We start from the raw sequence: 14,080 nt of genomic DNA, 5'->3' as shown, positions 1-14,080 counted from the left end.
AACCGTCTCAATTACCCAAAACCGTTCCGTTTAACATCCGTGACTATAGCTTTGACAAAGACAGTAAGAGATCTCTACTTGGTCGTATGGTCTCTACACAAGCGTCTGGGTCAATGGGGGGGGGGGGAAGCAGGCTTGGGTATCTACCTAAAAGACAAAGGTGTCATTTCATGGTGTCTTGTGAGAGGGCATAGGAAACACCAAGTACATATCTTTTTTCTCATTTTACAAATAAAGACGTAAAGCTTGTCTGTTTTTAAGATTGTAAGTAGACGTTTTTTTTGGGGGGGTAAGGAGGGGAATCAAACATTTCAAAGTTATCTATTATGTCGAACAATTGAAGAACAAAATTATATTTGTGGAACTTAAAAAGACATAATAAACAAGCCAAAATAGGTAATTATTTATAGCAGTAAAATGTCACACAAACAAGAGATCTGGAAGATAATCAAATCTTCAAATGCTCCTCAACCTAAAGTCTTCGTCCAGACCACTCCATTCTCATTTATCCAATGACAGACTTCAATAAGTCCTGGGCCAAAACCAAGTAACTTAAAAGCAATATGATTTGGATTCCAAGTTGATGTGTCATAGTGACATGCCATGATCGCATGATTCACTTTCTTCCGAGCATGTATATCAACTACATATACTTTTACTTTCGGTAAAACATGGCAATAATATATCTGAAATGGGAATGGCTGACTATGACATAAGGTTGGAGGTTCGGAGAGGTTTCCATATATGAGTTTCACAGTTCCAAATGTGACATTCTCATATGATCCTTCAACACTCTCAGTACTCCATACGCGTACATGATGCCCTAGTTTTTCGACAACAAAATCAATGAAATCCTCGGCAGAAGTTGCACAGGTGCTTTGCTCACCTTGAATGGGACTCTCCTCACATACCTTAAGGGTGTCTTGAATATATTCATCCATGTTTGATTCATCCACTAGACCAAAAAGCTTCTTCAATTCCTCAAGTTGGGCAAAAGAAAATGGGATTTTTGATGCTAGGGATCGCGGCAAGAATGATTTATATGAAATTGGGTCCCTTAGATCAGGGATAGGCATATAACTTCCCTCTTTCACCATTGATTCTCGAAAATATGGTAATCCCCCTTGGCTGGCAACCGACAAGGGTGTTTCATTTGGAAGGTGATATTTCAGTTTGTCATCATTCCATGGGGCTATTGGTGGCAGAGTTGTGTCGTTCGTTGTCTTCTTCACAAGTGCATTTGTAGAACAAGCAATATTAGCCTGCTTACAAAACAAATGCAGGTGAGAAGCCAAATCATTTTCCTCCATAACTTTCATAAACATTGTTGCCTGATGGAGGCTTAATGGAGAAGCCTTTGCAGCTAACCAATGTGGAGGGTGTGGAAGACCAATATGCTCTTCCCAGTATTGTAAGAAGGCATTTTCAGCTTGCAAACCCTGCAATTTCATGGGGGCAAAATAACAACCAAATAAGAAAGGTAAAACAGGAAGAAGCAATAACCATGTTTGAATGAATTAATAATTGAAAACCATCATTTTTCTTACACTAAAGTGTGATATTGTCAGAAGTCCAAGCAACAAAATGGGATGCAGCATGGTGGAATTGAAATAAAAAACGGAATGAGTAGGGTTTGTGCCTTTGTGGGAATGAGTTAGGTTTGTTGCATGAAGGGGGTTATCAATTTATATAGAGGGAAATTTTTTTTTGTACCAACAAATAAAGGATTGTCTAAAGAGTGCAGCTCAGGAAATTTTGAGCCAGCCTAATGTCTAAACGACACCTTATAGGTGTATTTAGAACTTTACAATTTCTTTTAATTGTTGTTTATTTTATTCCCAAAAGGTTTTTAAAATAGGGGTATAAATGGGTTTTCAAAATAAATTGAAAAAGTGACATCATATTGTCATTATCAAAAGGTATCGTTGTCATGAAAATTGTTCTAGTATGCATGTAAAATGACACTAGTACCCTCATTGGAAAAAAATTTGTATGTCATACCAAATGGGCAAAAAAAATGTTACTAATTATTTGGCGTTTTGAGGGGGTGTCAATAAGAAAATCCCAATAAAGAAAAGGGGGGGGGGGGAGAGGGAGAGTTTGTCACTCTACAAAATGGTTAAATGTATTCTGTAATTTTCCAATTTGTCTATGAAAAGTATAAAGTTTTTTTGGACCAAGTTTTCCTCCACCCACGGTGAATGTCATCATATTTCTAACCAAAAAAAAGGGTGAATGTCATCCCATTCACTGCAGAACGAGACAAGACGGGAGGAGGTATCGAAAAGGCATTTTGGAAACATACTAAAACCCTATAAGGTTTTGTGAACCCTAAGATGGTGGGTAAACCGTCTTCTATGGGTGGATGGAAACTTAGTCCATTTTTTATTATGACCATCAGTGAAGGTTTAAAGCAAACTTCCAACAGAGCATGGAACTTTACCCCTACATTTGGAGTAATCGTTATTGTTTAACTAACTTCACTTTCACAAGATTTTCAAAGTACTAATTAAAGAGAAGGAAAAGTGTCAATTTGGTTTCAATTAGTTAGCTTTATTGGGTAAAAGGGTCCTGTATAGCTGAACTAGTTTTCACCACTTGGAACTATGATATGGTAATTCACATAAGGGTGTGTTTGGTTGCGTAAATCTGTTGGAGCCTGTATTAATTCTTGATGGTTTTCCACAGAGTTACCATCTATGGATTCGTTATTCTAGAAAATAAGTTGTTTGATTATCATGATTCTATGAAATGAATCTTCTTGAACAATTGTTTGGTTATCTTGAGTCTGTTAGTTGGGTTCATCCTAAATCTATCTGAAAAGCTGTTTGGTTACCTTAAGGCGGTCAATTGATAAAATATTAGTGTTTTATTTAAAAAATATAAGCATAATATTTAACTAAAAAATGATATTTTATTTAATAAAATATAAACTTTTATTTTGTTAACTATTAGTGTTTTATTTTAATAAAATATTAATTATTAAAAATGTTGCTTCCAGGTTGAATCATGATATTTAAATGTACTATGGAATCAGGTGGTCCATATGTGAGTTCACCTCTTAAGGTAAACTCAAAAATGAAACAACTTTAGTACAAAAAGTGGAATCATGTGGTTCTCTTAATTTTTTGGACTTACACAAACAAATCATTTTAATAATTGAGAATCACGATTCCACGAAATTACCATCTGTGGATTTACACAACAAAACACACCCTAATGGAGTAAAGTTTGGATCAGTCGCTTGTCAAATTCAAAGTGAAATTGAATCTTATACCTTCTTGTATTTGCATTTCCCTTCTATTTTCAGACATCCTTTTGTTTTATTTCTAGACCCTTAAAGTTTTATTTTACAACAACAACATCTCAGCCTTATCCCAACTTAATGGAGTCAGCTACATGGATCTTAGAAGAGCCAATAGAAAAAATAAAATAAGGAAGTAAGGGGGAAGAGGGGCAAACAATATCGACACAAACTAAATGGGTGATTGAATGTAAATAAAGAACTGGAAGGAGGGAGGTGTACAACATCGACGCAAACTCTAGGGCATCGACCCTTCTTAGCTACGTATCGCTTCTTAACTACCCAACATTCAACTCAAGGTCTCGAAATGGGATGAAAACAAAAAAAAAAACATCATATCAACATCAAAGTATCACTAAATGGTGTCGACCGCATGGATCTTAGATCTCCAACAGCTCTATTTGAGGTCATACTATAAACAAGTCCTAAGCATGTCTTTATCAGCTCTAAAGCCTTATTTTACCACCTAGTCAAATCCAATAGGCCCCAAACTAGACATTTAAGTTGGGGACCTTGACACCTCCTGCCCACAAATTTGAGCTTTACTTGAGTCTCGACTCTCTACTCTGTGGCAACACTAGGGATGTAAATGCATAGTCAAAATCCGTTTCCATATCTGTGTCCGTATCTGTTTAGCACTATCCGAATCCGTCCGAAAGCTAATTGGATGCGGATGCGGATATGGCACTATCCAAGCCGAATCCGATCCGTTTACATCCCTAGGCAACACCACCATCTCCTCCAATGGTGCTTTCACCGCTTACCTAATACACAGCCGAACATATCTGAACAAAATAGAAAGGAGATGAAAGCTCAGATCTGGAGAGCAGCAAACGAGATGCCGCCATGATCCATTGCCGAGTTTTCTTTCAAAATTGGCTTTAAGAAATATTTAAAAATTACAATCAACAACAACCCAGTCAAACACCCCCACCGACTTTCCCTTTTCCTGCTCCACAACCGGACCACCACCAACCTCATAGTAGTACTGCCACTTCCATGGGAACCACCACCACCCTCCATTACGACCAGAGTGTGTCGTTGGCCACATGCTCCATGTACATCTCAGAAAACCTACACCTTCTCCCAACCTGGAAAGTCGAAGCTTTAGGTTCGACAAAGAAGGCCAACCAATGCAAAAGCGAAACTGGCCATGTGATAGGATATCTATTTTCCAAAAGCACTTTTTTTTCCGAAGTTACCAAACGCTAGTCCATTCCATTTAATTACTCTCTTCGAATACAATCAGATAAAAAGTGCTTATTAGTTAAAAGTACTTTCTAAGAGCAGAATTATTATCAAACGCAGCCTAACTTACCAGACTTGGGAAATTAGAAATTTTATGAAATAAAAAGACATCAATCATAACGTTGATGTCTTGAAATTTTATTTAATTAGGAATAACTTTTTTTGCGAAGAACCTAAGCCAGGTTTTTAGGGCAGAATAACCTTCCATATGATTGATTCTGAGAAAAAATTAAATTGCCGCTCTAGGAACCAATTATGAGGCTGTCGAGTCAAAATGCATAACCATGAAAGGAAAACATTGAGAGGAGGGGAAACTTAGAAATTTAATCATATCAAGATTCAGTATGAAAATTTAGGCATAGAAAAATTAACACTATTGTTAATCAAGGAGACTTTGGCAGTAGATAAATTAAGATATGCCTAAAGTAGCAATTGACCAAAATTTTCTGTTTTAAAAGCTTTATGGCATAAGTTTTTTGACTGGCAAGTTCTTGAAGTGTTTCTAGACCAGCACTAAGTTTTGCCACATGGAAGGATGATGTGACAATTTTGACCCTTTTGGATATTTAGAAAATGGTCTAAAGTTAGACACATGTCAAATTTAGACTTAGATTCAAGCGTACACCTTCCCTTATACTGGTTGATTCACTTTTATTTTCAACTGTACATTTTTTTTTTAAATTGCATTTTCCACTGGAATTTCTAATATTTATCTTGTCACTTGGCTAACTCCATTTTAGCTACAACTTGACATGCGAGTAGGGATCTTGTTCTCTACTTGTCCAAATTTTAGCTCTATCAAATGCGCCACATTGTAGATATTTGTGATAGTCTAAAGATACTCGGGCTACTAAATCTTCTTCCAACGATTGTAGAAATGCATGAAAAAAAAGATTTACTTTCCCCTTCTTGATCATCTCCGTTTATATACCCCAATGCTTTCTACCGCCTTCGCCCAACAAAATATCATCATACTCAAAATAGCAATGCACCTCAATACAATGCAGCTTGCTTAAATTTGAACATTCATAACTTATTTAGTCTTTCAAAAACTAGGAACTACAACTTCGAGTATACTCCTTAACAAGCTTTGCAAATGATGAAGATTTGATCTCTAGCAATTTTGTTGGGGAATCATATTCCAATACAAGGCCTATTTAAGACAAGAAAACATGTTGATCTGATTAGGCAAGCACTAGAAAAGGATGAGAAGATGTATTACCACACTCAACTATACCAATTTGATTATGTTGTACTAATTATTAGCTACTAACCATTATCAAGGAGGAGGACCATATCAACATTAAGAATTGATGTTATCCTGTGTGCAATTGTGATAACAGTCGATCCTGAGAAGTGTTGCCTAAGCGTTTGTTGAATTAGATAGTCAGTCGCAGTGTCTACCGATGCAGTAGCTTCATCGAGTATTAACACTTTGCTCCTCTTCAGTAATACCCGCCCTAAACAGACTAGTTGCCTTTGACCAATGCTCCAATTCTCTCCATTCTCAGTCACTGTGACATATCATATGAAAATGGGTTAGCTATTAAGGATCTCTTTTTTGTTAACTTTTCTTTCCCTATTCTTGTCGGAATAGGGGTTGGGGATGGGAGGTTGGGATGTACACTATAAGTTAGAAATATCATACAACAATGCACTTGCACATGTTTACCAAAAAAAAAAATGCACTTGCACATGGAAATATTTAATGTCAATCAACTTTTGTATAGAGTGAATATGAGAAAAAGCAAACCTGCAGAATTAAGCTTTCTTTCCTTCTTTCTAACTTCATCACCAAGCTGACATCTATCTAAAACCTAAGACAACAAAAAATCCATGTCAACTTACCACTTTGCTTGAATATGATACAAAATTGATCATTAAAGATGATTTAAGCAAATGATGAAATGAAATAGCATGGGCTGTCAAGTGGAAATGGAAAACAAGATAGTAAAAGTAGTGCACTTCTCAAGTCCTAACTAAGAGAATCTTTTAGGCTAAACTTGGCCCAAATATAATCCAATGCATCTAATGAAATGATTTTAATATCTCAATGGAAATGATTTAAAAATTAATATTACAAAAAAAAAAAAAAGGATGATCAGGAGAAAAGATTTTATAGAGATACATGTCACAACTAGTCAAACTTGATATGTTTGTTTGTGCGCAAAGCATTAGTAAACGCGTGATATGTCCATCCTTCTTTGTCATTGGCTAAAGACTAATCATCAAATGAAAATAAAGGCCCACCTCCCAGATCTTTTCATCAGTATATTCTTCAAGTGGATCAAGATTGCTTCTTAAAGTCCCATCGAACATTATTGGGTCTTGTGGGATGATGCTCAATCTTGACCGCAAGTCATGAAGACCAATCTTAGAAATGTCGATACCATCTATCCAAATCTGACCAGTCGTAGGTTCAAGCATGCGGAAGAGGACTTGTACGAGAGTTGATTTACCACTTCCTGTTCGCCCAACAATGCCAATCTTCATCCCTCCCAAGAAACTGCATGTGAGACCTCTCAAGATAAGAGGAAGGTGTGGAGCATACCGGACCTACATACATATTAAATAATCAAATTATAAATCTTAATAGAATTCTATAAGAGCAGGAAGAATTGTCCAAAAACATTAACTAGGCTTCAGGGTCTATTCTACTAAACAAGGAAATAAGTATGAAGATAAGGACTTAAGAAAATTAGATTATGGATTACCTGTAGATCAAAAATATCAACTTTCCCTTGTTGTGGCCATTCTCGATCTGGCTTATTTTCTTCTACCAATAGAGGGGGTTCACTCTGGATAGAAGTATATTGCAGTATTCTCTCAACAGATATGATTTTACTCTCAAGACTACAAAGATCCCATATAATCCCATGCATACTAAAATTAAGCCCATATGTGACTGCTAGACCCATAACACCTTCAAAAGAGAAAAGAAAACAAAATAAATGCAAAATTTCATGAGAACAATCAATCGTGGTTACCCTAAAGAATAATTTTATAAGATCTCAAGTTCAACTTTTTACCAGGACTCAATATTTCCTTCGGCGCAGAGATCAAGAAAATCAAAGAGACGACATATGTGATGGATGCCAACATATCCATGCGGAAGCATAACCACTCTATTGCACCAGAAAAATGAAATATAGGTCGGGAATAACCATCCACTAGCTTGAGGTTAGTGTTTATAAACCTCTCTTCTTGATCAAAGCATCTGATTGTGGATGAACCTAAATTAGATTCGGAAAAATGTTGTATAATTGAAGCTTGGCATACTCCAACCAGTCGTGATAGCTCTCGTGCTGCAGATATGTAGTATCGCTACAAGACAAGGTTCATAAAAAAAATATATGTATAACTTTAAAAAAATATAGTGAATGTATAATTAATGAGAAAATGGTATAGAATTTTTTTATGAGAGATTTTCTAATGTGAGTTGCTTACATTTAGATGGTTGATGGAACGCCACCATTATGAATGAATTATAGGACAATATCCCATTCTATCTTACTTATGTCAATTGTTGTTCCTTTTAAATGGTTACTATTTTCTATTTTATGTTTATTGAATTATATACAATTATGTTGACTATATCTCGAAGTTTCTATCCCCGAATTCTTAGATTAAAAATTTACTGAATATGAGTGTAATTGTATTTGAAATTTTGGGGTATTCGTTTTCTTTTTTCCTACCGGTTTTAATTATTTTATCAAATTTCAAATTCAATTAATAAATGCATGTGTTCATATCCGCTCTCTTTTTTTTTGTCAAATATAAAATTTCTAATGATGAATTGTGGATGGTATGGCCTTATTCAGTATCACCAAAAACACATGCATGTGTAGTAAATATACAGCATAAACTAGCCTAGGCGCTTCACGTAGGCTAAGTACGATACTCATGCATACTTAGCATAAATCATATCATGCATGCTTCACTTTGGAAAGAAAGAGGGATGTGAAAGAAATATGGAAAGAAAAAAGGGAAGTGGAAAAAAGGTGGAAAGGAAAGAAGAAGATTTTTCCATTGAAAATTGTCCACTAATTAATGGATCTTTATCCTCTCAAGTGCAGTGCACTGTCTAGTGCACCTCACTTGTGCATCCGACAATGCACTGGGTTGTGTGCACCTAAAGTTCATCCTCTCAGTCTCATGGTCACCGTTGGATGCTCAAGTGTGGTGTATTGGGCAGTGCACCATTCTTGAGAGGATAAAAATTCCTAATTACTACTATGGCACTGGTTCCTATGTAGTCCACCTAAATAGAATTCTCTTGTGTCCAAATATTTTCCCCATGGTAGTTCTATTGGGCTCAAATTTTGTCAACGTGGGTTCTCCAACATGGGTTCTCCAAATCACCACCTGTCCATCTATTAAATTTGAGCCTTGATTGGTTTAGAATTAAACTTCCGCAACTTTGGAAAACTTCAATTAACCATTGAAAATACAAGGTAAAAATCCAAACATGGGGTCCAAACAATAAATATTGGGTCCAAAACTTCACACATGACTAAATCCAATCAACATGAAACAACTATCTAATGGTTGGTTTAACTAGAACAACCCTCCACATGACTAAATCCAATCAACATGAAACATCTATCTAATGGTTGGTTTAACTAGAACAACCTTCCACATGACCCAAAACTGTTGGACCACTAAAACAAGTCTCTTAGTCAAGCTTTACGATGAACATTTTTCTTTAATCCAATAGAGCTAAATGGCATATTATATTTTTAATCAACATATATCTAAAATATTTCTGCATATCAAAAGTGTAGCCATGTCGCTTTATGTGCATTTTGCACTTCGACAACAGTGGCCTTATTTTATCCTTTTTCTCAAATAATTTTGGTAAGAAAAGACTATAGTCTTTTGCATTAATTTACGTGAAAATGTGATTGAACAAATGAAATTTTGGGTATATTTTTTATAAATTCAAGAAGATTATTAAAGTTTAAATTACCACTTATACACCAAATTATATATGCATCGAGCAAAACAGATTTAGAATTTACTAATCAAATAAAGCTTGAATGAACTTATTGTATTATGACATGTTAACCATGTGGAAACTATGGTTGTGCTTTATTTGAAATTAATCATGAAAAGTGGAACTGGCTCTAGAATTACCTGATACCAGATGCATGTCACAGTGACTGGAATAAAAATTATTAACATTTGCCATGCAACATGTGACATTACTGCAATAGTTCCTAAGAATCCTACGATTGAGATAAGAAGTTCTTCAATTTGACGTGGAATAGTGGTATCAACTACACTTTGATCTATGGATACCTGTATACAAAAATAGAATTTATATAACATTTATAAATATATTAACTTTTATGGTAATCAAACAAGATTATTTGTATTTCAAAAGTAATTAAGCATATTTACTAACCCGATTTAGAATCCTTCCACTTGGAGTAGAATCGAAAAATGACATGGGAGCATGGAAAATGCACATATGCATTTTGTTGAAGAGTAGAGTGGATGTCTTGTATCCAATAGTTACAATGAGCATGGACCTTATAAATACACAAAGAGAGCTTCCAATGGTCAAAGCAACATAAACAAATATGAGAGTGGATCCTCCATCATGAAGTCTCACATCCTGTGAAACGGGAGTAGCCAACACCATCCAGTAACTACTGACTATTAAAAGAAACTGAAAAAGAATTTGTGCTAGTAATATCAATGGTATAAAACCCCCACCATATGCAGTGGTAACATACTTCCAGTATGCTGAAACACTAATTCCACCTTTTTCTCTCTTTTCTTCTTGAACAAGTTGTCCTTCTGACTTAACCAATTTTTCTATTTTGTAATTTTTGGGGTCTGTTTCTTCATCATCTTGAATAGACTTGTCACTACATATCATATTTCCATCTTCCTCGTCATTAACTAAATTATTCAAAGCAGCCTGACGTTCGGCAGAATTAAGGTCTGCCAAAGCTTTCTTATGTGCACCCATAAATTCCATAAAATCAGTTCTTGAACTAATAATTTCTTCATACTTTCCTGCTTGAGTAATCCTTCCATCTCTCATAACCTGTCAAACAAGAAAAGGTAAATAATCACTCTCATACCAGGTTAAAGAACTTGAAGTCAAGAAAGAAAGATGAAATAGTACTCTCACCAGGATAAGATCAGCAGAAGTTAAAAACTCTACTTGGTGGGTAACATAAATTACTGTTTTTGAACCCAAAATTCCCAACAAACACTCCTGCCATAAAAGTTCAGATTTTAATAAAATTTATTTCTCATGACAATAAGAAACATAACAACATAGGTTTCATGTAAGAACATGTATCGCTCAATGTGTCTATAAATCTTGTTTGTTTTGGCAATCATGAATTCATGATATCATTCTTCTTAGAACAATTTTAGAACAAACTCAATTTCCGGTGAACAATATTGTGATGCAAGCTAAGATGCTTTAAAGTAAAGGTTAGAGAGCAATTACCTTAAATAGATGAGTCCCTGTGTGAGCATCCAACGCACTAAATGGATCATCAAGCAGATAAATATCAGCATCATGGTACAAAGCACGTGCAATCTGGATTCTTTGCTTTTGCCCACCACTCAAGTTGATCCCCCTCTCTCCTATGATAGTTTGGTCCCCAAAGGCACACAATTCTAGGTCCTTCTTCAATGAACATGCTTCAAGAATCATTTCGTACCTTTCCTTGTTCATCACCTTACCGAACAATATATTGTCTATTATCTTGCCACTCTGTATCCAAGGTGATTGTGCAACGTAGGCCTTTGTCCCATTCAACTTAATGGCTCCAGATATCTTTGGCACTTCCCCTAATAGGCATGAAAGTAGGCTTGACTTTCCTGACCCAACAGAACCGCAAATAGCCACTCTCATACCATGATACACTTTTAAATTAAGATCTTTCAATGTAATATTAGGAGAATGAAGGTCCCAAGAGAAATTCCCCTTGATTATCTCAATTACAACCTCGTCACTATCTCCTGGAAGATTATGTACTATATCCGGATGAAAATCATCAAGGCAGAGGAATGAGGCTATCCTATCAAGGGAAACTTTAGTCTGTACTATCATAGAGATTGTGTCTTCAATATTATAAATGGGCCCTTTCAATAACTGAAATGTTGCAAGTGCAGATAGAATCTTCCCCGAATCTAACGGAATTCTCATAAACATACAAAAACCAAAAGTAACCATGGATACAAACATGGGAGTAGATAAGTAGACAAAGGCAATCACAGCTGATGAATAAAGTAGTTTTTTTAACCATTTTGTTTCAAAGTTCCTTAGGTCAATAATTTTAGCCAAGAACTTCATCTCCCAACCTTGGAGTTTGAGAATCTTCATATTTCGCAGAGCCTCAGATGTTACCTTCATCCTTCGATCTTTTGAATCCATCAATTCCCTCTGAAATTTCTTCTGTAGTTTTCCTAGTGGAACATTTGCTAACATCAAAATCAATATGGCAACCAAAGCTACCAATGAAGCAATCCCAAGGCTCTTGTATAAGATCAACAATGCTAGAACAATCTGAATAGGCACCTTCCACATATCGTGTAAATACCAACTAAAAAAACCAGTCCTCTCAACATCAACACTCATCAAATTAATGCTCTCCCCATTAGTGTGGTCCTGCTTTGATTGATTTGAAAGTCTGAGACTCTTCTTATAGATTATTGAGAATAAGGCAGCACAGACATTCATTGTCATCTTTCGTAATTGAAAGAATAAGTGCCTCTCTGAAAGGCATCTTATAAGCTTTGAAAGAAAAAAAATAACTACTAGTTTATAGCCTTTATATTTTAGTTGGTGAGGGCTATTGAGATACTGAACAAATGCATCAATAAGATATGGTCCAACATAAGAGGCCAACGTGCATACAATGGATAATAAAGCTGTCCATAAAATTTCTTTCCATGTTGAGAGAATCAATGCCTTCACTAGCTTGAGTGTGCTTACTTGACCACTGTCATTACCATCTGATTCAAGTTTATTTCTAAAACGAGCAAAGACCACATTGGCACTATCATAATTGGCAACCTGAGGAATATCTTCAAGGTCTAATGTTTTTTTATACCCGAGCGCAAGCAAAGGGCCAATCCAAGCAAAATTAAAAATACTAAGAAGATTGGCATTTGCATAAGGAGTTACAGTCTCTCCACCAACAGTTGATCCTTGCTCTCCATCACCATTGTTACGATTAGAACTGTTTTTCAAAAGAGGTTCCAAAAGAAGGAAGTCTTCACATTCTCGCCCCTTACCAAACAGCCCAGTATAACAAAAGAACAAACAAGCAATAATGGATACAACATCGGAACCCCATAGCAGAATTGATAAGGATGAATGTTTCCAATATAGAACAAGATGCATAACAAGATAGAAACAAGACATTAGGAAGTAGAAGGCCCACCAAATCCTTAGTAGAATAGGGAACCTGTGCTCACTTGAATGAGGAAACTTGATGTACAAGTAAGCAGAGATCACAAACCAAGTGAGTGTTCTGAATCCAAAATCCAATTGGGCAAAAATCTTTAGATCAGACCAACCATGTCTATACCCAGAAAAGTAATTTAACATGCATAGGAGAAGGTCACAAAAAGACAGACCCATGCAAGATATAAGGGTTGACCAATGGTATAAAGTATATGTATTCTTCAACCTTGGTTTTGAATTTTCAGGGGTAGGTATTGTGGATTTCTTACAAGCCCATGAAATGGATAAAACTAATAACAAAATTATGTGTGAAGAAGCAGAAAACCCGTGTAGGAAAATGGTTGTAGAAGACTGCTGAATAAAAATCCAGATATTGATATCATTCTTTGATTGTTCAAAAGCATTCATGTTTGCAAATTTTCTTTTCTTCAGTTTATAATTTGGTGGTTTAGCGTAGGAAAATTCAATGCAAATCCTATATCAGCTTTACCACATTGTTAATTGATGCAAACCCATTTGCAAAAATGTTGTGGAGACTCTAGCATCAACTGGAAACCATTTCCACCTTATGTGGTTTAGAAAGACTTAGACCAATATTGGACTCTCAGTATCACCCTTAGATGTAGTTGAACCTGTTAATGAACAAATAGAACAAAAATTATTTAAAATATACAAATAGGAAAAGTGTAGGCAAAATTTTCATAGAAAAATCATGAATGGAAGAAGCTACAATTATATCCAATTTAGTCCATGTTCAATTATTTATTTATTTATTTTAATTAAGAACATCAGTAGAGAGGATAGAAACTCAGTAATATGAGATGAAATAAACCAATAAATATTTTAGATTAACATATTATAGAAAAATGCAGACAAAGAACCTCATATCATAAGAACACCCACAATAGATTTTTATCTCAAAATAAAAAGAAAATAAAAAATGAATTTCCAAATATTAGATCCATATATGAAGCTCTAGATGATGTAACTACAGAAAATAATTAGCAACATAATTAATCTATGAAAAGAACTATCAAATGTTGGCATACAATAACCATTCTGCAAGAAACCTTGCCAAACCATTAGTG

At 35.3% G+C, this 14,080-nt stretch overlaps 3 protein-coding genes across 3 annotated transcripts in view; all 3 read right to left on the bottom strand.

The window, feature by feature from the left end:
- Positions 1 to 466: 466 nt before the first annotated feature.
- LOC122664252 (polygalacturonase non-catalytic subunit AroGP2-like) overlaps positions 467 to 14,080 on the bottom strand; it is an 18,335-nt gene continuing 4,721 nt past the window's right edge. Inside the window, exon 2 of the mRNA XM_043859998.1 lies at positions 467 to 1,439. Coding sequence (XP_043715933.1) covers positions 468 to 1,439 — 972 coding nt within the window. The 3' untranslated portion in view covers position 467. The remainder of the gene's footprint in view (positions 1,440 to 14,080) is intronic.
- On the bottom strand, positions 5,575 to 13,416 carry LOC122664256 (ABC transporter C family member 3-like). The gene is made up of 10 exons (XM_043860003.1): positions 11,025 to 13,416; positions 10,698 to 10,784; positions 9,960 to 10,610; positions 9,689 to 9,853; positions 7,582 to 7,876; positions 7,267 to 7,475; positions 6,803 to 7,108; positions 6,306 to 6,369; positions 5,827 to 6,066; positions 5,575 to 5,705 (listed from the first exon to the last, which is right to left on the bottom strand). The coding sequence occupies exons 1-10, from the start codon at positions 13,398 to 13,400 to the stop codon at positions 5,605 to 5,607; spliced, it is 4,494 nt and encodes a 1,497-aa protein (XP_043715938.1). The 5' UTR covers positions 13,401 to 13,416; the 3' UTR covers positions 5,575 to 5,604.
- LOC122664253 (ABC transporter C family member 3-like) overlaps positions 8,915 to 14,080 on the bottom strand; it is a 22,488-nt gene continuing 17,322 nt past the window's right edge. The window contains exon 6 of the mRNA XM_043859999.1: positions 8,915 to 8,925. The gene's annotated coding sequence lies outside the window, so the exon portion shown is untranslated. The remainder of the gene's footprint in view (positions 8,926 to 14,080) is intronic.

The sequence above is a fragment of the Telopea speciosissima genome, chromosome 6 (assembly GCF_018873765.1).
Source record: "Telopea speciosissima isolate NSW1024214 ecotype Mountain lineage chromosome 6, Tspe_v1, whole genome shotgun sequence".
NCBI classification, from domain to species: domain Eukaryota; kingdom Viridiplantae; phylum Streptophyta; class Magnoliopsida; order Proteales; family Proteaceae; genus Telopea; species Telopea speciosissima.
The sequence above is the reverse complement of the archived record's forward strand: the minus strand, read 5'-3'. Positions and strand labels throughout refer to the sequence as shown.

What these genes read in the sequence shown, in the direction of transcription:
- LOC122664256 (XM_043860003.1), bottom strand. Translation starts at nt 13,400, where the DNA reads ATGAATGCTTTTGAACAATCAAAGAATGATATCAATATCTGGATTTTT. An exon ending in TGACATGCATCTGGTATCAG is followed by an intron (nt 7,877 to 9,688) that starts GTAATTCTAGAG and finishes CTTGTCTTGTAG; the next exon opens with CGATACTACATATCTGCAGC. An exon ending in GAAGGAAATATTGAGTCCTG is followed by an intron (nt 7,476 to 7,581) that starts GTAAAAAGTTGA and finishes TCTCTTTTGAAG; the next exon opens with GTGTTATGGGTCTAGCAGTC.